Here is a 23,297-nt window from a genome sequence, read left to right on the forward strand (position 1 = left end):
CTGTACAAAATACGTTTGGAAAAATAGATTCATATCAGGCTCTGACATTTTTGTTAAATTTGAAACTTATATTAAGTTACTGAGTTCTTACATTTTCAGGAGAAATATTTGTTCTTTCCATCCCAGTTGTAAAGTGTATTGATATATTATAGTCTGCCTGATAAAAGGTTATTAGCCTCCAGAAGTACATACCACCTGGACTACTTCTAAACAGAGAAAGATCTAGATTGGCTTTAAATACGTATGAAGCCTGTTAAAGAATACTGAAGAGTTTATTTAAAAATACTCTTTAGTTAGTGATCAGTCTGCTCTTTCTCAGACTTCAGGCTGTGTATTCTATGATGTTAGACCCTTTGTGTCTCTTACTCAAAGTTGTTACTGAGGGCTTTACCTCAGAAAGGAGCAGAGAGATATCAATTTAAGGATTTTTGTGATACTGATTTATTGGCTATCATGTGTGTGTGTGTGTGTGTGTGTGTGTGTGATGTGAGCAAAGAGGTAGTTACATGGAGATTTATGTAATACTTCTACAATATAAGAATAAAGAATATGTTGATAAATGAAATATAGTCTGAGAAGTGAGGTTTTATTAGTTGTGATAATACTGAAGGAAGACTTTGGAAACAACTTTTTCCTCTCAGATTTGGTTTGTGTCAATTCTCTGTAGTTAATTCTAAAGAAATTACAATGTTAGAGAGATTGCCAATTCAGACACATTGCTTCCATATTCTCAGTTGTTAGGGTGCAGAAAAGTGGTAACTTTCCTTTCCCGTCAATGGTAAAGACGTTTAGTAGAGAAAATCTGACAGTTGCTGCTAATGGGGGTCACAGAAAACCCAGGAAACAGAGCATAATATTGGAAAACTCTTGGTGAAAATGTGTGGATGTGCTTACCCAAGGTCTAGAATAGTATAATCAGATGTGGACAATGGGCTATAATGTAGTTATGGGAGATGGTTGTCATCATTAGTGTTATTTATTGAGCTGGTAGCATGAATCTTTCTTAGTTGGTCACTTAATAGGGCTGTTTGTTTCCTAGGGCTGACACAAGCACTTTTTTTTTCTCCTTGTGCTGTAGGTATAAATTATACATAGTTTTTCTCCTTAATAATAAAATATGTGAATCATTTCGTACTCTGCATTTAGAGATTTAATTTGCTAAATAGTAAGCCTACTATTTTGAGACTGCTTATTATAATTTAAAAATTTAACTCACCTGTAATTCTTTGTTGGAAAGAATAGTTTTCACAACTGTTAGTTAAAATTACAGTTACTAAATACTGTATAATTTGTATATTTGAGAAAATATGCACATAGATGGAAAATATTGGCCCCTTAAAAAAGTAACAATTCTTTATTCATTTAGATATCTTATTACTTATTTTGTGAAGTTATTTTTTCTATATTTTCCATAATAAAAGGAAAAGTCATATTTATGTGTCCAATTTTAAAAAAATGGGAGGCATGTAGTGAGGGCCTTCTGAAAGATTGGATTTTGAAATCATTTTTTAAGTTATGAAGGAAAAATATGCTTCCTTTCTTCTTTGGAAGTAATATTAAATACTTTATATACATTCTAATCAAATTTTAAAATATTCTTTTAAATAAATAAGATTAGACAGTAATATTTTGTATTATGTAGTGAAAAATTTTCAAACTTAACATTTCTGACATAGTTGTTTAGTCTAAAATCTCTAGAGTTTTACTTTAAATTACCTAGATACATTTAGATACTTGAGAATCTTTACTTTAAAGCATTGGCACAAACTATCCGTTTATCAAATAATGATTGAGTACAGTTGGGGTCCCAAACCAGTCTATAGCCTGTTAAGAACTGGGACACACAGCAGGAGGTGAGTGGGGGAAGGCGAGCGAACCTTCATCTGCCACTGCCCATCACCCCCCATTGCTCCCCATTGCTCGCATTACCACCTGAGCCATTGGTAGCATTACTGCCATTACTGCTCGCATCCCCTCCATCGCTTGCATTACTGCCTTATCCATCACTTATAGTACCGCCTGAACCATCACACCCCCCGTCCCCACGCCCCATGGAAAAATTGTCTTCCACGAAACCAGTCCCTGGTGCTAAAAAGGTTGAGGACTGCTGGAGTATAGTCTACCTGAACAGTACCTCTCAGGTACTATGGTTGATTAAAAAAGAAGAATAGGTAAAAGATGTGCTTCCTTAATCACTTGTGGTATGATATGGAGGATAGAGTAATATAGGTAGCAATTGAGTGGAATTTTTATGATACTGTGTAATCAAGTAAAATATCTGCTATGTATATAATAAGCATTAAGTATAAGTTGGCCTAAAATAAAGGCCTTTATAGAATTGTAGAATATTCCTTAGAGGGAAAGAAGATTCAGCTGGATCTTATGGAAATTAAGACTTTGGATATAAAGAAAGGACAAAAAATAAATTGCAGGTGGTTTTGGCACTCATTTTCCATCATTCATTTAGTACTTATTTACTGGTTGTAGCCTGTGTGTCAGGCACTGTTCTGGAGACAGAAGATGTAGCTGTGAATAAGACTCTGCTGACATACATAGAGGAGAGGACAAATAATAAATGAACGAACAAATAAGATAATTCAGGTAGTAATAAATGCCTACAAGAAAACAATACAGGATAAGGTTATGAGAGTGAAGAGGGGAGAGTTTATAGGGAAGCCAATATAGCATGTCAAGAGGAGATTTGTGAAGAACTGACACTTGATTTGAATGAAGAGAAGTAGCCAAATAGTTTGAGATCTAGGTCACAACCTTTTAAGGTGAGGAAATATCAAGAGCAAAGGCCTTGAGGAGGGAATGATGTTTGTGAATTATTGAAACAAATAAAAGGCCTGAGTGGCTGGAGAGAGTGAGGTTTGGAAATGTCAAAAGTATCCATGTTTCTGATCGCATAGGTCCTTGTAGGCTGTGGTCAGAAATTTGATTTTAATTTTCTTTGGTAAGAATATGTTGCAGAGTTTTAAACAGAGGAGTGGCATGATGTGACTTAGGGTTTTATGTTTCATTTTTTTGATGGTGACATTTAAGTGTTTATTTTTTAGGTTTTAATTTACTTATTTTTAACTGTGGTAAAATACACATGATATAAAACTTAACCACTTTAACCATTTTAAAGTGTACACTTCCGTGGCATTAAGTACATTCACTTTTACATGCACAGCCACTGTCAGCATCCATCTCCAGAACTCTTTTCATCTTACTGTACTGGAACTCAATACCCATTCCTTCCTACCACTGGCAACCACTGTTGTACTTTCTGTCTTGATGAATTTGACTACTCTAGGCATCGCATATTAGTAGAATCATACAGTATTTGTCCTTCAGTGTCTGGCTTTTTTTCACTCAGCATAATATCTTTAGGGTTCATGCATGTTGTAGCACATATTAGAATTTTCTTCCTTTTAAAGGCTGAGTAATATTCCATCATATGTATATACCGCATTTTACTTACCGTTTTACCCATTGATGGACACTGAGTTGCTTCCACCTTTTGGTCTGCTAGTCCCTGCTTTGGATTCTCTGGCTATATACCGGGAAGTGGAATTGCTGGTCATATGACACATGTATGATTCATATGACATATGGATCATATTTTAATTTTTTAAGTTAAATATGAAGAACTGCCATACTGCTTTCCTTAGTGGCTGCACAATTTTACATTCCCACCCACAGTTCACAAGGGTTTCAGTTTCTCCATATCCTTGCCAACATTAATTTTCTGGGGTTTTTTGATAGTAACCATCCTAATGAGTGTGAGGTAGTATTTCATTGTGGTTTTCATTTGGCATTTCTGTAATGATTAGTGATGTTTAGCCTCTTTTCTTGTGTTGTTAGCTATTTTATATCTTCTCTAGAGAAATAGCTATTCAGTAGTTTGCCCAGTTTTTAACTGAGTTATTTATTTTTTATTGTTGTTGAATTGTAGGAGTTTTTTACATATTTTGGATATTAACCCCTTATCAGGTATATGATTTACAAATACTTTCTCCCATGCTGTGGATTGCCTTTTTCCTTTGTTGATTATGTCCTTTGATGCATAGAAGTTTTAAATTGTGATGTAGTTTAATTATTTTTTTCTTTTGTTGACACCTGTGCTCTTGATGTCATATCCAAGAAATCATTGCCAAATCAGAGGTTATGAAGCTTTTCACCTATGTTTTCTTCTAAGACTTTTATATTTGTAGGTATTATATTTAGATCTTTAATCCATTTGAGTCAAGTTTTATACATGGTCTAAGATAAAGGTCCAACATCATTCTTTTTCATGTGGTTATGCACTTTTCTGTACACCATGAGCTATGTTTTTAAAAGAATGAATGAATTGTGGGGAATTCCATGGCAGTTCAGTGGTTAGGACTCCACGCTTTCACTGCCGAGGGCCCAAGTTCAATCTCTGGTCAGGGAACTAAGATCCCACAAGCCACACAGTGTGGCAAAAAGGGGGAAAATAAATAAATAAAGAATGAATGAATTGTGATAGGGTGAGGGTATGGGGCAAGAATGGAAGCAGATATATCAATGAAGATACTACTGAAATATTTCAGGCAAGAGGTGAAGGTGGCTTAGACTGATGTGAAAGCAATGGTGATATATGATATATTTAAGAGTTAAAGTAGTAGAACTTGCCTTCATGATTTGGACTTGGAGGTGAGGGAAAGATAAATCGAGAATTAATCCTAGGGTTATACTTAAGGGGACTTAGGAGCTATTTATTGAAGTAGGAAAAAATGAGGTAGGGATAGGGGAAGAGTTTTTATTGACAGTGGGTAGGTAAAATCAAGAGTCCTGTTTTGGAAATGTTAAATTTGAAATGCCCATTGGGTATACAAGTGAAGATTTAGTTCGACAGTTGACTATGTGGGTTGACAGTACAGGGAACCAAGAGTAGGGTTAGAGATATAGGAATCAGCAGCATGCCGGTGAGATTTGAAGGCTATAGGTTGGATGAAATAATTTAGATAGAGGAAAGGGCACAGAACTGAGCTCTGGGAAACTACAAAATTTAGAGGTAGTACAAGAAGGAGGCAGTAGGAAAGGAGACAGTGAAGAAGCAGCTACTAAGGAGAAGAACCAGGAATGTGCTATATCGCATTGAAGAAGATAAGAGAAGAAAATGTTTTTAAGAACCTTAAGGTACTTAGAACAGTTACCTTGCTATTTGCATGTAGTCCTAACTTCCTATGTTAGATTGTAAACTCCCTGTGGACAGTTCTATGTATCTTTGTATTCCTCACATATAGTACCCTAGAATTGCCTGACATAAGCAAACGTTCAAAGAGTTTATTTTCCATGCAAGCACTGCTAGTCCCCGAGCAGTGATCAGGCACTGTTCTGTATCTGGAGATAATAAGGATAATTTACTCAAGGTTGGTGCAATCTGGAATGGAAAACAGTCTTGTAAATGTATCATTGAGATGGTGTCAAACAGAATGGTACATTGTAATAAGTACTACAAAAGAGGCATATGTACCTTTTGTTTTTGAGTTCTGTGGAGGGAAATCATATGTAGGATCAGAAAAGGTTTTATGTAGTTAAATCTTGAGTTTTGCTTTGAAGGATTAATAAGATAAGCAAGATGGAATAAGAAATGATGTGTTTCCTGGCTGAGAGAATAGTAGGGACAGATGTAAAGTGGTATAAAAATACAGGTATAATGTTTGAGAAAGCAGTCTTACCGTACAAAGGAGTAGCAAAATTTCTGGAGCTCTTGGGAAGGTAGTTAAAACTTTAAAAAAGTGTACAGTGATGATCAGATTTTCATTTCAGAAAAATGACCCTGATGAGGCATTGGCTGGAATAATGAGATTAATGGAAGGACATTTGATTGGAGGCTATTGTAAAAATTGAAGCCATGATGTTGAGTGCCTGAGGCACTGGAAAATGTTACAGAGAGAAACAGCTTTTAGAGTTATTGCAGAGGTAGAATGGACAGTACTTGGTCTATTGAAAGTGAAGGGTGATGAGGAAGGAAGAGTCAAATATGACTGGTATTTCTAGCTTCAGTAACTAGGTAAATAGCAGTGATGTTAGCAGTCAGGGTAGAGGAGGAAAGAATGCATGATCTCTGAATAAGGGACTAGTTTCATAAATTATGTTACATTCCACCCTCAAAAGTTCTCTGTATGATAATGGTGCACCATTAAGTAAAATAAATAGCTTTGTATAGTATGACTCCTTTATACATGTGTACATAAATATTTATATACACATATACATATTTACTATATATGCACATGTATACCACAGATACCATGTATGTTTTTATAAGTTTAGAAAAATGTAAGGACAGGAACATAAACTGTTAATGGTTGTGTGGATTATTCTGAAAAATGGATAGCAAAGGGGGGTTGTGGCCTTTCCATTGTTGCTTCATTATTTAAGTGTTGCATGATTTTTTTTTGTTTTACATCATATGTTACCTTTATGCAAAGCACCAAAACAAAACAAAGCAAAACAAGACAGTATGATCTGTCTATCTAGATATCTGTACATTGTGTCCATCTGGGAAAAAAATGGCAGGAAGGGGTGTTTTGGTTCTCTTCAAAATATAACACATTTTTTCCCCTCTTCATAACTTTTTGTTCATGCTGTTGTCCACAATGACATTTCCTCTTCTTTGTGCTTTTGCCCTTGATTCAAGGCTCATCTTTATGCTCTAGCTCTCTGTTGGTGCTTTTTTTTTTTTTTTTTTAATCTTGAGGAGCTCATAGAGATCTTGGCTTCTACTGAATTATGATAGCACATGTATTCTTATGTCCTAATTGTATTTGTATTTCTTATATATAGGTACATAACAAATTCACACAAACGTTGCTGCTTGAAACAACATACATTTTCTATCTTATAGTTTCTTTGGGTCAGGCATCTGGGCACAGCTCAACTGGACCCTCAACTGAGAATTTTACAAGTCTGCAATAACGGTATTAGACAAGCTGTGTTCTTCTCTGTAGGTTGGAGTACTCTTATAAGCTCACATGGTTGTTGGCAGAATTCAGTTCCTTTCACCTTTAGGACCGACGTCTCCATTTTCTTGCTGGCTGTCACTAGGATCTGATCTCAGCTCCTAGAGGCTCTCCTAGCCCCTTGTCACATGGCCCTCTCATGCCATGGCAGCTTACTTTTTCAAGGCTGGTGGGAGAATCTCTTGTCAGCCAAGGTAGAGCCTATATAATGTAACATATCACAGGAGTGTCTATCCCATCATCTTTGCCATATTCTATTTCCTAGAACCAAGTCCAAGATTCTGCCCATGTTAAACTCGTGGAATGGGGTCATACAAGACCTTGACTCATTGGAGGTCACCTTAGAGTGTATCCACCATAGCACATCTATTCGTATTTGAAGCTGGAGAGGACCTCAGAGTGTTCTCTTCCTCTCCAAGTAAAATATAAGGAAAGTTCATCTCCAGTGCTTAGCATCTTTATAGCATAGTAGGTATTGAATAGATACTTGACAGTGATTCAAAAGGCAGAGGGAATCGTGCACAAAAATGTTAATAGATCAGAGTAAATACTCAGAAAACTTATTCAGTTATACTGTGTATGAAATGGTTAAAGCTTGATATTTTAGGACATGGTGAAATTGAGAGCATAAATTAAATCTGGAAATATTACAGAGGAGATATTGGCAGTATTTGTTGATTGATTAGGGACCTGGAGGAAGGTGGTAGCGAAGAGGGAGGGACTAGAATAACTTTGAGGTTGCTTGTTTGGGGACTGAGAGGCTGGTGTGCCAGTGACTAATCAATCCAATTAATATTAGAGTGCTGTGAGGCAGTATATTGATGTTAAATTCACGATGTGGTTTTTGGTCTCTAGAGAGTAACTAAAGCACAAACCAATATTTCACATCTACACTATGAAAGCAGTTGCTTTCTCTATCTGTAGAGTCAGGAAGTTATTCATTAGCAGGTTTTAAAATTGCACTAGGGATTGTTTTTATCTATAATGCCTGAATGTGTACTGTTTACCCTAATGATGTTACCCAAAAATCATAGATAGGACATTGCATTAACTTCTAAAGTGACTGGGAGACAGTTTGGGGTTAATGGAGAGGGTCTGACAGACCTGGAATCAAATTATAAGTAGTGTATATGAACTTAATAGAGATATGGAAAAAGTGGTAGAAGAGCAGGAAGCCTTTTTATTTTCCTTAGGGATTTTCTCTTTTCCTTTCTTTTAATTATTGCTTGTTGTAAAACTTAGAACAATAGGGAAATATGAGGAGGAGGACACATAGCCTAACTTTCTAGAGAAGGGGGTGGAACGCTTTTTTTTGTAAAGGGTCAGATAGTAAGTATTTTAGACTTTGCAGGCCATATGGTCTCAGTCACTACTACTCAATTTTAGTATTATAATGTGATAACAGCCATAGATAGATAATAGTTATTAAACAAATAGGCATGGCATGGCATGGAATGGCTTTGTTCCAATAAAACATTATTAACAAAAATGGTTGGCAGGCCAGATTGGCTCACATGCCATAATTCTAGTAATTCTGACCTTATTCTCAATGACTGGAAATTTGGTATATTCCCTTTCATATTTTTCCCAAACTCATATTGTACATAATATTCTTCAAAATTTTTTTCCACTTAATAATATATTGTGGAAAAACTTCTGTTGTTAATTCAGAAGACTCTATCTCATTATATGATTGTATATTTTGGTTCTTTCAGTTTTTCACTCTTATTAAGTGTTATAGGGAACTTCCTTGTACACACACGCATCTTTCTGCACTTGTGAGAACATATTCATATGGTAAGTTACTAGGAGTGTAACGATTGCTTTGTATCAAAGTCTATGCATACTTAATTTATACATATTTTTAAAATTAATATTTATTGGAGTATCCAGTAGTTGATTTACAATGTTGTGTTACTTTCAAGTGTACAGCAAAGTGAATCAGTTATACATATACATATATCCACTCTTTTTTAGATTCTTTTCCCATATAGGTCATTACAGGGTACTGAGTAGAGATACTGCTCAACACTCTGCTACACAGTAGGTTCTTATTAGGTATCTATTTTATATATAGTAGTGCGTATATGTCAATCCCGATCTCCCCATTAATCCCTCCCCCCTCCCCTTGGTTTGTTTTCTACATCTGTGTTAATTTATATTTTTGAGAAAAATGTTGCTACAGGGACTTCCCTGGTGGCACAGTGGTTAAGAATCCACCTGCCAATGCAGGGGACATGGGTTTGAGCCCTGGTCCAGGAAGATCCCACATGCCGCGGAGCAACTAAGGCCGTGCACCACAACTACTGAGCTTGTGCTCTAGAGCTTGCGAGCCACAACTGCTGAGCCCACGCACCACAACTACTGAAGCCTGCACACCTAGACCCGTGCTCCACAGCAAGAGAAACCACTGCAATGAGAAGCCTGCACACTGCAACGAAGAGTAGCCCCAGCTCGCTGCAACTAGAGAAAGCCTGTGTGCAGCAATGAAGACCCAGTGCAGCCATAAATGAATAAAGAAATAAATTTATTTATTTATTTTTAAAAAGTTGCTACAAAGAGATGCAAGAACCCCATGGAATGTCTGTAGACATGCCATTGTTGATGACTGTTGGGTCTTACTTTTATAGGTGGGCCTTATCTAATTGCAGTTTAGCTACTCTTGCTGTTGACATAAAGAACATAATCGTAGCCCTGCCCATTCTATCTCTCCAGTTCCTTTAAAGAAGGGAGTTTAGAAGACTTTTACATAACATATTCCAGAAGACTCCCATTTCGATAAAATGAATCATTCTGTTGGTATTTATGGTAGGTGAATGGTATTATGGAAGCATTTACCAAGAATGGGTCAATCGTTTATATATTCAGGGTATTTTTTTGCAATGTTTAAAAGTGTATGATCATTACTAGCGTTCAGTATGAATCATTATATGGAGAGGTCTGTAGTATCACCAAAGTTAATCACCTGTTAAATTGTTGACTTCTATTACCATAAATTAGTTAAAAAACATTTTTTTATAGAGAAGATTTTTTAAAATATTAATTTTATTAGCACTTATTTTTGGCTGCGTTGGGTCTTCGTTGCTGCATGCAGGCAAGCGGGGGCTACTCTTCGTTGGGGTGCGCCAGCTTCTCATTGCAGTGGCTTCTCTTGTTGCGGAGCATGCGCTCTAGGTGTGCGGCCTTCAGTAGTTGTGGCATGCAGGCTCTGTAGTTGTGGTACATGGGCTTAGCTGCTCCGCGGCATGTGGGATCCTCCTGGACCAGGGCTCAAACCCGCGTCCCCTGCATTTGTAGGCGGATTCCCAACCACTGCGCCCGTCACCATCGAGGCCCCCAAAAATATTTTTTTATACAAGATGATTCATATGGTATATATTCTTTGGTGTGCCTTTGCTTAACACTGTTAGTGAAATTAACTTTCTTGTGCATAAAAGTAGTTGTTTCTTTTTAGTGTTTTATTATATGAATATTCCACCATTTAGAAAATTCATTTTATTCTTAATGGGCATTTGGGTAGTTGCTAGTGTTTGGCTGTTATAAATAAAGTTGCTGTAAACATTCTGTTAAGTATATTTTGTGATTGTGAGAATCCTAGTAGTTTCATATCCTTGCCAAATTTTGATACTAGAGTCTTTTTTTTTTTTAATATAGTGATTCTGGTGGGGTGTAGTATATTTTTTATGGTTTTAATTTGTATATCCCTGATGCTTAGTAATCCTGAACACCTCAACACCTTTTCATGAACTTTTTTGCCATTTGGAAATCTTTTGTGAGGTGCTTATTTGTGTATTTGGTTGTTTTTATTTATTGTGATTATTGCCTTTTCTTTATTTCTAAGATTTTTTTATGTATTTCAGATATAATTTCCTTGTTGACTATAAGTATTCCAAATCTCCCTTACTAAAGTTTGGTTTTTAATTCTCTTAATGTTGGCTTTAATAAGCATAAATCATTAATTTTATCAATTTTCTTCTTTATGGTATGTGTACTTTATATTTTGTTAAAGAAATCTTTATTTTAACCTAAGTCATGAAGATACTCTCTTATGTAATCTTCTTCTAGAAGTGTTTAGGTCTTGTCTATGATCCAATTAGAATTGATCTGTTTGTATGATTTGAGATAGTAGTCAAGATTAATTTTGTCCATATGAACGTCAGTTGATTGATGCAGGACCAGTTCTTGAAATACTCCATCTTCCTCTTATTGCAGTAAATATGGAATCTGGTGAAAAATATAATATATATATTTGTATATTAAATATTTATATAAAATATATTTCCATATTAAATATTTATATATAACATTTATATAATTATTTATATATTAAATATATATATATTTGTTTCTGCACATTCTTTTCTGTTTCATTGGTCTGTTCATCTGTCTTTGCTCCAATACCACATTAATTACTGTATCTTTATAATAAATCCTAATATTTGATAGTGTAAGTCCTCTATTAGGATTATGATTATTATTCCTCCTCTTTTCCCTTCTTCAAGAGTGTCTCAGATATTCTTTGTTCTTTACATTTTCCTATAACTTTTAGAATAAAGTTGCCAAATTACACAGAAAGACCTGCTAAGATCGGGATTGGGATTCATTATGATGCCAAAAACTTGGCCTCTGTGCACTGGAACTGAATCGAATCTCAGTGACAGAGTTTTGGGTGAAGTAGAAAAGAATAGCTTTATTGCTTTGCCAGGCAAAGGGGGACACAGTGGGCTCCTGCCCTCGAAAACTCATTGTCCCAACCTAGGCAGGGTCACTGATAAGATCAGGGTGTGCGCAGGCCCCTTTAATCTGGTCTCTGGTAATTTCTTGATGAGCTTCTCTGGTACCTTTAATCTGGCCACTGGTGCTCTTCTCTGGAATGAAGAATGCCGACATCTTCCATTTGTTGGGGATTTTAATTCTATAAAGAACACAAAAGATATTGTTCTGTATATCACTTGAGGCAGAATCAGGACCCTGCCCCAAAGCTGCACTATTGTTTTTCGGCAGCTCCTCCCTCGTATCTGCATCCTCTCCCTTCCCTGATTAGCAACTGCTTGAATCTCCCCTTTGGAACTTAGGGAAGGCCATGGAGGCTGGAGTGTGTTCCCTACAAACAAGGAATGGGGGACACAGGAAGGCTTCTGTACCCAGGAGCACCAAAGGGTCCTGCTTGGTTTCACTATGAAACTTTACTATATTTGTCGGAAGATTTTTAATCACAGTTTCAATTTCATTACTTGTGATTGGTCTGTTCATATTTTCTGTTTCTTCCTGGTTCAGTGTTGGAAAGTTATACCTTTCTAAGAATTTGTCCATTTCTTCCAGGTTGTCCATTTTATTGGTATATAGTTGCTTGTAATAGTCTCTTATGATGCTTTGTATTTCTACAGTGTCTGTTGTAACTTCTTTTTCTTCATTTCTAATTTTATTGATTTGAGTCCTCCACTTTTTTTTTTTTTTTTTTTTTTTTTATCTCACTGTTGTGGCCTCTTCCGCTGCAGAGCACAGGCTCTGGACGCACAGGCCCAGCGACCATGGCTCATGGGCCCAGCCACTCCGCGGCATGTGGGATCCTCCCAGACCTGGGCACGAACCCATGTCCCCTGCATCAGCAGGCGGACTCTCAACCAGTGCACCACCAGGGAAGCGCCTCTCCACTCTTTTTCTTGATGAATCTGGCTAAAGGTTTATCAATTTTGTTTATCTTCTCAAAGAACTGGCTTTTAGTTTTATTGATCTTTGCTGTTGATTTTTTTTGTTTGTTTCTATTTCATTTATCTCTGCTCTGATCTTTATGATTTCTTTCCTTCTACTAACTTTGGGTTTTGTTTGTTCTTCTTTCTCTAGTTCCTTTAGGTGTAAGGTTAGATTGTTTATCTGAGATTTGTGTTGTTTCTTGAGGTAAGATTGTATTGCTATAAATTTCCCTCTTAGAACTGCTTTTGCTGCCTCCCATAGGTTTTGGTTCATTGTATTCACATTGTCATTTGGTTCTAGGTATTTTTTGATTTCCTGTTTGATTTCTTCAGTGATCTCTTGGTTATTTAGTAGCGTATTGTTTAGCCTCCATGTGTTTGTGTTTTTTACAGTTTTTTCTCTGTAATTTATTTCTAGTCTCCTAGCGTTGTGGTCAGAAAAGATGCTTGATATGATTTTAATTTTCTTAAATTTACCAAAGCTTGATTTGTGACCCAAGATGTGATCTATTCTGCAGAATGTTCCATGTGTACTTGAGAAGAAAATATAATCTGCTGTTTTCGGGTGGAATGTCCTATAAATATTAATTAAAACTATCTGGTCTGTTGTGTCATTTAAAGCTTGTGTTTCCTTATTTTCTGTTTGCATGATCTGTCCATTGGTGTAAGTGAGGTGTTAAAGTCCCCCACTATTATTATATTACTGTTGATTTCCTCTTTTATAGCTGTTAGCCTTATGTATTGAGGTGCTTCTCTGTTTGGTGCATATATATTTATAATTGTTATATTTTCTTCTTGGATTGATCCCTTGATCATTATGTAGTGTCTTTCCTTGTCTCTTGTAACATTCGTTATCTTAAAGTCTATTTTATCTGATACGAGTATTGCTACTCCAGCTTTCTTTTGATTTCCATTAGCATGGCATATCTTTTTCTATCCCCTCACTTTCAGTCTGTATCTGTCTCTAGTTCTGAACTGTGTCTCTTGTAGACAGCATACAGGTGGGTCTTCTTTTTGTATCCATTCAGCGAGCCTGTGCCTTTTGGTTGGAGCATTTAATCCATTCACATTTAAGGAATGATATATATGCTCCTGTTACCATTTTCTTAATTGTTTTGGGTTTGTTTTTGTAGGTCCTTTTTTTCTCTTGTGTTTCCCACTTAGAGAAGTTCCTTTAACATTTGTTGTAGAGCTGGTTTGGTGGTGCTGAATTCTCTTAGCTTTTGCTTGTCTGTGAAGCTTTTGATTTCTCCATCAAATCTGAATGAGATCCTTGCTGGGTAGAGTATTCTTGGTTGTAGGTTCTTCCCTTTCATCACTTTAAATATATTGCGCCACTCCCTTCTGGCTTGCAGAGTTTCTGCTGAGAAATCAGCTATTAACCTTATGGGAGTTCCCTTGTATGTTATTTGTTGTTTTTCTCTTGTTGCTTTCAATAATTTTTCTTTGTCTTTAATTTTTGCCCATTTGATTACTATGTGTCTTGGCATGTTTCTCCTTGGGTTTATCCTGCCTTGGACTCTCTGCACTTCCTGGACTTGGGTGGCTATTTCCTTTCCCATGTTAGGGAAGTTTTCGACTATAATCTCTTCATATATTTTCTCGGGTTCTTTCTCTCTCTCTTCTCATTTTGGGACCCTAAAATGTGAATGTTGGTACATTTACTGTTGTCCCAGAGGTCTCTTAGGCTGTCTTCATTTCTTTTCATTCTTTTTTCTTTATTCTGTTCCACAGCAGTGATTTCCAGCATTCTGTCTTCCAGGTCACTTATCCATTCTTCTGCCTCAGTGATTCTGCTATTGATTCCTTCTAGTATATTTTTCATTTAGTTTATTGTATTGTTCTTCTCTGTTTGTTTGTTCTTTAATTCTTCTAGGTCTTTGTTAAACATTTCTTGCATCTTCTTGATCTTTGCCTCCATTCTTTTTCCGAGGTCCTGGATCATCTTCACTATCATTCTGAATTCTTTTTCTGGAAGGTTGCCTATCTCCACTTCATTGAGTTGTTTTTCTGGGGTTTTATGTTGTTCCTTCATCTGGACATGGTCCTCTGCCTTTTCATTTTGTGCATCTTTCTGTGATTGCGGTTTTCTTTCCACAGGCTGCAGGATTGTAGTTCTTCTTGCCTCTGCTCTCTGCCCTTTGATGGATGAGGCTATCGAAACTTTACTGTCTTGATTTTCTATGAGTTGGCTTTTGTTTGGTTTTCATTCACTTGTTGTTGTCTCTTATTTTACCTGTTCACTGGTGATTTTTAAAAAAATATTTTATTGGAGTATAGTTGATTTACAATGTTGTGTTAGTTCCTGTGAATCAGTTATACATATACATATAGCCACTCTTTTTTAGATTCTTTTCCCATATAGGTCATTACAAAGTATTGAGTAGAGTTCCCTGTGCTATACAGTAGGTACTTATTAGTTATTCATTTTATTATATAGTAGCATGTATATGTCACATTCATTTGTGATTAAATGTTGGACATTGTATTTAATAATGCAGGAAATTGTATTTGACAGTCTCTAGATGATGATATCTTCCTGTAGAGAGGATTTCCTTTTGATTTTTGATTAACAGTTAAATTAGGTGCCAATTATTTTAATTTAAGACTGAGCTGATTCAAAGGTGGAATTTTTAAAATCTTTGTGAGAGTTGCCTTATTTACAGTTTGCCTACTCCTATCTCGCAGCCCTTCTAGGTCTTCTTAAAGCCCAGGCTTTTACAGTGAGTCTACAGCACTGTTCTTTATGTTGTTTTTTTTTTTTCTTCTCACCATATGAGATTCTGAAAATTTTGTTTAGTTATTTGACTGCCAGTTAATCTACGTGCAAATTCCATAATGTTGTTTGAGGGTCTGTTTTCATGTTTTTGAGAACTGTTGTCTGTTTCCTGGGGTATACTTGGACTCCTTTTGTAAGCCTTGGTAAACTACTAGGATTCCTCTACCTTGACAGGTTATAAAATTCAATTTTTGTCTCCCAGCTCTATAAGACTTATAACAGCTCTGTTTAGCTTCTCTATTCCCACCTGTGAATAGCAAATGTGTCAATGGGAAAGGTCATGCTGAACATCTTCTCTAGGATCCTGGCTGTTTAAATCTTGGCTACCTTGGAAACTCTCCAATACCTTAAAAAAGATTAAAAGATAAATTTAATCTAGCATTTTCAGTTGCTTTTCTTGGATAGTTTGATAAAAGCGAATCTGCTGTTGCCAGAAGGATAACTTTTGGCTGTTGTGTTCTTCAATTATTTAGTGTAAAATAACGGTCCTTCATTTGGTGTGATGTCAGAAAAGGGGAGTAAATGTTCTTTGCTCTCCCAAGTAATAAAATACATCACCTTTGAGCAATGAATAATCATATATGTCATGTGTATACATATATTTATTTGATGATGTTTATCTCTTTATAGGTTGCTTAGCCAAACCATGAAGGATCACCTAGTAAGAGTAGCGAATGAAGCTGAATTTATCCTGAGCAGGCAGCGAGCAGAGGATGTTCACAGACATGCGGAATTTGAGGTAGGTTAAACCTAGGAGTGGTGTGAGGAAGGTACCATTTAAAAATGTTAGTCATGGGAAACTGTGTAGACAAAATGGCAGCATGGTCTTAGCAAACATGTATTATCAAAAAATTAAAAATAAATTTGTGAGAGAATCATGGGGATTCTAGGCAGATAGTGCAAGACTCTGTAGCCTTGGCTTTGATAGTTTTCCAATAAAGTAAATAGTGAAGGATTTTTGCCCTCTCTTGGCATGACAGAGCTAGTTAACTGGAAATGAAAACCCCTATGGTAGATGAGATCCTTTAGGTTTCTAGAGAGAAGCTGAACAAGCGACATGAAGTTTCTTTAACCTTGAGGTGGTAGCTGAGGAAATGAGGGAGAATACAGCTTTCTTCTTGGATCCTCACAGGGGCGACAAAGTGAAAGACCCATCCTGGGCCAGTGCTTGTCTCAGCAGTTGCTTCTGAACATGTGTAACAAACGTGAATTCATAGAGGAAATTAATGGTGTTATAGCTGTATAAATTACAAAAATTCACACTTAAGGTGAACTAGAAGCATTTGACAGGAACATTTGTTAAAAATTTGAAAAAAAAAATTTTAAAAGCACCATCTGGGTTCTTTCTAATATATTAAGAGTGGATAATTCACATGTTGCTGACATTTCTCTGGTACATTAAAAATGATGAAAACCTCTCCCAGTTCTTTTTTTTTTTTTTTTTTTTTTTTTAGTTCATTTTATACACCCTTCATAGTATGAAAAAAGATACTGGAAAAATAAAACTGTAGAAGACAAATTTCAGTTAACAATATAGTCACAAAATTCTAACTAAAACTTTAACCAACATAATCCAACAATGTAATGAAGGAACTATACAATTGACTCTTGAACAACAGAGGTTTGAACTGGGGGGTCCACTTATCAGCCAGTATTTTTTATTTTTATTTTTCTTGCGGTACGCGGGTCTCTCACTCTTGTGGCCTCTCCCATTGCGGAGCAGAGGCTCTGGACGCGCAGGCTCAGCGGCCGTGGCTCACGGGCCCAGCCGCTCTGCGGCATGTGGGATCTTCCTGGATCGGGGCACGAACCTGCATCCCCTGCATCGGCAGGCAGACTCTCAACCACTGTGCCACCAGGGAAGCCCATCAGCCAGTATTTTTTGATAGTAAATACTAGAGTACCACAGAGTCTGCGGTTGGTTGAAATTACAGATGTGGAGGAACCTTGGATATGGAAGGCTGACTATAAATTATATGTGTATTAACCTCCATGTTTTTCAAGGGTTAGCTGTATAGTGTAGACTGCTTATAATTTATTTATGGATGCTAAAGATGATTTGGTATTAAGATATCTACCTATAAAATAAATTATATCACCAAATTAAAAATAGGAAAATGATGCGAATATATCAATAAATGTAGAAAAAAGCATAGTACAAATTTTAGTATCCAGCTCTAATGAAACTGAGAAAAAATCATGTATATCAGAAAACAATCTAAATATGATAATGACTATTTACTAAGTATTATTTAAAATGTTTCAAGCCGTTTCTATTAAAATCAAGAAAAAAGAGTGATTGATATCTTCTATTAACATTAACAAAATTTTTAAATGTTTTTGTAAGTGCAAGATATTGTTAATATAATTGGTAGATAAAGAAGATGTAATATTACTTTCAGATTGCTTATGCTATGATCTAGGAAAATGTAAGAGATTCTTGAATATTTTTCTACCAGAATTAATAGGGACTTTAGTAAGATTATTGGATATAAGATAAATATGCAGACAAATTAATAGATTATCTTTTGAGTAGCAAGCAGTAGCCAGCTAAGAATGGAAATCAGAAATGTATACAGTTAGGACAAAAGTACTATTTTGGGTTGAATTCTCTAAGAAATGTACAGACACTGTTTGTAACAAAAGTATAAAATCTCATTAATACAATACAAAATATAAACTGCTGGAGAATCATTCCATGCTGGGTAGTGTAACTTGCTCTGTGTGTGTAAGAGAGAGAGACAGCAACAGAGACATAGAATCCTTCTTTTATTTTGAAATAATTTGAGACTTATAGGAGAGTAATGAGTAGTACAAGAACTACCCTCAACACTCTCCTAGATTCTGTAGTTGTTAAAAGTTTAACACATTTGCTTCTCTCCTGTTTTTCTTTGGTTTTCTGCACTTGAGAGTAAGTTGAAGCCATGATACCCTTTTACCCCTAATTACTTAAGTGAGAATTTCCTATGCCCATTTTCTGTTTTAATCTTGTACAGTTATCAAATCAGAAAATTTTCACTGGTGCAATGCTATTATTTAAATAGAGACCTTATTCATATTTTTCCAAATGTCTTCATAATGTTCTTTATAGTCAAAAAGAGAAAATATTACTGCCCCAAAAGATGTCAGTTTTTCTCAAATTAATATGTAAATTCAATACAGTAACATTAGCATATCATTCCATTAGAATAACAGTGGAGTATTTGAAATTTAAATATACCTTTAAAAATATCTAAATATCAAAATCTTCCACAAAATATATTTGGATCTGCAAATATCCAGTTAATGTGGGAAAAGAAATGCATTAGTGTAGCCCTAAGATTTATGAAATAAAATATTGAGGATATACTTGATTTCCCAGATAAACAATACTAATTAAAACAATACTATAAAGACAATATATATAAAAAATCTTCCAGATAGAGTAAGGATATAGGATGAAAGATGACATAGTAAGTATTTTAGAAACAGATTTGGAAAACTGTAAAAGTGGCACTGAGGCATATGGGAGAATTTTGAAACCAAGACAGGCCACTTAGAAAGTATAAAAAGTAAGCGTCTGTTACTACATATAATATTAAGCTGAGGAAACATACCATCAACAACATGGAAAGACATAATGGAACATGGAAAGACTGATAAATTAATATGTTTACTATATTAATAATTCTCATGAGATAAGTGAAAAATTGACCCAACGGGCAAATATTCAGAGGACAGGAATAAGGATTTCACAGAAGAATATAAGTTACCAGTAGCATTTAGAATGGTACTCAAATGATTGAATATTACACAAATATTTAGGGAAATGTAAATTAGAGAAATTATGATATAACTTCTCTGTTCTCAGGTTGAGAGAAAGAAAGAGTGATAGCTAGTACTGTTGAAGGAGATAGGGGAGATGAGATGGCAATGGTATTATATTTTTAGTGGAAATGTACATTTTTGTGTTATGGGAAGGCAATATGTTCATATGTATTTTAATAATAATTATATAGGCATGTGCACACACACCCATTTACTCAATAACCCTATTCTGTGAATATATCTTTAAGAAAAAGTAATAGTATATAAGCATAGATATGTAAACCTGCTTATTGCAGTGTTGTATGTAAGTTTAAGAAAATAAAAACAATGGAAAAACAAGAAAATGTTTCTTTAACAAAAGAACCATCATTTTCTCAATGAACAGGATGTTAATAAATTATCAAAAAATGAAGAGCTTGATTTTTTTAAATAAGAGCTTTATTCATATCTTTGTTTTTTAAATTGCATACTTTAATCCACAACCTGCTATGAAAATTGAAGATATTAGTCCTCTCATAATTCTTTTTCATTTTTGTCTCTTCAACTTCTAATTTTTAAAGTTATATTTTACATATTGTCTAAATATGTAACACTCATTTATTTTAACAATTCTGCTAGTACTTGAGTGTTTGTAATATATTTAAGTGAATTCATTACCCCACCCCCCTCTTTTATTAGTCATAATAATTTCTTAATTTCCCCCAGGTTCTTTCTTTGGACTCAATTCTTTTTTTTGTTTTTCCCAGAAAGAAAAGTAGGAGAAACATATATTTTACCATTTATTATGCTCTGTTTAAATTTGACTGAAAAAAATATACATATGGAAATGTGCACATATCAGTAGTGTGCAGTTCAATGAATTTTCACAAACTGACCACACCTGGGTAATCAGTCCTCAGATTAAGAAATAAAATATTACCAGCAATTTAGAGCCCCCTTCTAGTCTATAACCTTTTAAGGACCACTACTATCCTGTCTTCCAACACCATAAATGAATTTGTATTTTATATAAATGTAATAATACAATATATATTCTTTTGTGCCATCATTTTTTCACTCAGCATTGAGTTTTATGTTATTATGTTACGCTATTAGATTGTTCCCTCTTATTCCTATAGTATTCCACTGTGTGAATATTGACTCAATTCTTAATTGGCTAGGTTTCATCTCCTCCCCTCCCCGCAACAAAAGGTTCATGTGTGCTGTAAATTTAGAATTCTTTCATGTTTAAGAATATTTGCCAGCTGTCATTATATCTGAATGACATCCTGATGGATTGAATATTCTTGGCTAACCCTTGCATTCCTTTAGAACTTTATAGACATTGCTTCATTGTATTTTGGCTTTGAACGTTGCTTTCAGAGAAGTTTGAGGCCAGCCTGATATTTTCCCTTAGTTGATAATTTGTTTGTTTTTGTCTGAGATTTATTTGTCCATGGAGTTGATTTCTTAACAGGAATATGACTTAATATTGAGCATTATTTATCAAAAGTTCCTGGAACATAGTTTTTTTGTTATAATCTGAAAATTCAGATTTTTCCTTCAGTTCTTAGTAATTTCTGTAAATTAAAATGTGAACTATCTTTTGCATTTTATTTTCTTTTTCTTAGTGACACATAAATCTATGTTAGATATGTCCATCTTTCATATCTATTAGTTATTTCTTAATTGCTTTACTTTCTTTGATCTCCAGTCATGAGTAAAGTTTTTAATGTTTTATTTTCTCTGTCTGTGGTTTGCCTATAATGATTGTTTTGTTCTTCATTTTGTTTATTTAGATCTTCAGCCTCTCTACCTTTTTCTCTTATCTTGACTTTTATTTTTTTTGTTTTTTTTTGAGGTATATTTTTATGTTGTTTTTTAGAAGAAAATAATCATGAGGAATTTCCTTTCATTTTTTTGTTATATATTCTTTGTCTTTTGTATAGAATCTTCCAGTTTTATTTAAATATTTTATTTGTTTTTTATTTATTCATTGATTGGCAATTTATGTTTGCATAACTACTGTTTGGCTTACACAGACATAATATCTTGGTGACTCCTTCCCTTCTCACTGTCTCTAAAGCTAAAGCTAATTTTTTCGGTCACTGAGCTACACTTTGATGTTTGAAATTTGATTTTTGCCCAGTTTTGTTTGCCTATTATGAAAAGAGGGAGAGAGATCTTCGACGTAGGTGAGGAGGCCTTCGTAGCACACCTAAGTCTTGCTTTCTTTTACAAGATTTCGTTAAGTATTTTCTACCAAGTTCATTCCATCTTATTAGAAACTATGGACAATTCTCATCAGGGAAAAAGTGCTTAGGCTGTAAATCATGATCCGTCATTTCAGAGAGTACTCTGGAGGCTACTGCCCTGGGAAGTCAGCCCTATTTTTCACTTCCTTGTTTCACCAATTTTTGCACTGTAGATTTTTCTAGCATCTTCAATAAGAGGAAACAAGAGAGAACAGTAGTTACTCGGTTTGTGTCTCTCCATATATGAAGGCATTAAGAACAATTATCAGAATGTTGTTAGTTTACCAACATTGCTTCGGGGACATGGTTAGGAACTGAGCTTACTGCAACCTTAGTTCTAATACCAGTATGTTTAATTTCCCCAAGGTAACCAGTTTTTTAATGTTTGGTAGTTTATGTTATGTTTCTTTTATTTTGGTTATTTTTGTTAGGGTTTTATTGGTTGTTGTTCAATATTTTTGTTTTTGCTAATTTGTTTAGGATTTGAAGGAAGAAAAAACTTTTAAAATTGCCATTTCAGCCTAATATCTTAACCTGGAACGTATTCCTTAGTGTCCTTTCTAATTGGTTATGGAGAAGTTCCTTTGTAACTCTGGGTTGAGATTGCAGTTCATTCTTTTAAGTTTTAGTGATCATGGTGCTGGTGATATATGTGTTCTTATGTGAATGAATTGAGAGAATGAGGAAGGAGAAAACATGTGGAATTGAAAAGAGGAAAAATACTTCTAAAACAGTGTGCAGTACAAGAAATTAAATTGATCTGACCCAAATGGTACATACATTTGCAATTTAGATAAGGGATAATGGTGACAATTGTAGCTTATATTTCATGAGTCCTTATGTTGGCTCAGAAACTGTCATGGGTGCTTTATAAGTTTTAACTATTTTAATTCTTACAATAAACCTCTGAACTAGTACTGTTATTATCTCTCATTTTATAAATGAGAAAACGGCATAAAGAGGAAATAACCCAGAATTAACAACTGGAATCCAGATCTAGGCAGTTTATCTCTTAATCACTAATCTGTGTATTTGTTTCACATTTTATTAGATTTCCATAGAATGTGTGAATAGGATTTAATCCTGGCATATACAACAGCTGTATTCTAAGCTAATTTAATTTTACACTTTCTACTAGTTTTTCATTTTAATCTTTATAATCTTGCTATGAGATTTATAATATTTATAGTAATGTTCTAAAGCATGATTATAAAATATCTAAATAGAAACAAATACTTACGAACTGATTTTATTGTTACTTGAATTTTTAGTGGAGAAAATGTATTTGTTTCACATGAGAGTCAATTTTAAGAGAGCAAACATTTTTAATATTTTCATAGAAATAGAATTCCCTTTATTTATACCACAGAACCCCAATTGATTGAGGCATGTTCATGTTTAATATATTTCTAACTACATTGGTCTTAAATCTTAAATAATACTCTACAAGATGAAACATATTTTTTCCTAGGCAGCTTATATTCTAAAGGTTATCTATATTCAGCCTTGAATTCATGTTGTGCATTCTTAAATAATATATTTGAACTTTTGCTACTGCTAGTTACTTCCTCCTTCAAAAAAGAGATGTCATGTATTTAATATACCATTTGTGGTTGTAAAGTAGCTGACTTGTTTCATTTATTATCAAGGGATTGATGACAGTGTAGATCTGAAATGCACATCTCTTTAGTTCATTACATGATTATCACTGGAGTGGGATATCCTTGACATCTTCTGCTTTTGATTTATGTAGATGGTCCTTGAATGTCATGACATCATTGATTGGGTGCACATCTTAACTTTA

At 34.8% G+C, this 23,297-nt stretch overlaps 1 protein-coding gene across 3 annotated transcripts in view; it reads left to right on the forward strand.

Annotated features, from left to right (window-relative positions):
• Nucleotides 1-23,297, forward strand: part of LRBA (LPS responsive beige-like anchor protein) — a 723,035-nt gene that overhangs the window by 256,091 nt on the left and 443,647 nt on the right. For all 3 annotated transcript variants that reach the window (XM_024764049.1, XM_024764050.1, XM_024764051.1), the window contains one exon: nucleotides 16,083-16,191. In XM_024764049.1, the coding sequence (XP_024619817.1) occupies nucleotides 16,083-16,191 (109 nt within the window). The remainder of the gene's footprint in view (nucleotides 1-16,082; nucleotides 16,192-23,297) is intronic.

The sequence above is a fragment of the Neophocaena asiaeorientalis genome, unplaced genomic scaffold (genome assembly GCF_003031525.2).
Source record: "Neophocaena asiaeorientalis asiaeorientalis breed wild unplaced genomic scaffold, Neophocaena_asiaeorientalis_V1.1 scaffold594, whole genome shotgun sequence".
Lineage (NCBI taxonomy): Eukaryota > Metazoa > Chordata > Mammalia > Artiodactyla > Phocoenidae > Neophocaena > Neophocaena asiaeorientalis.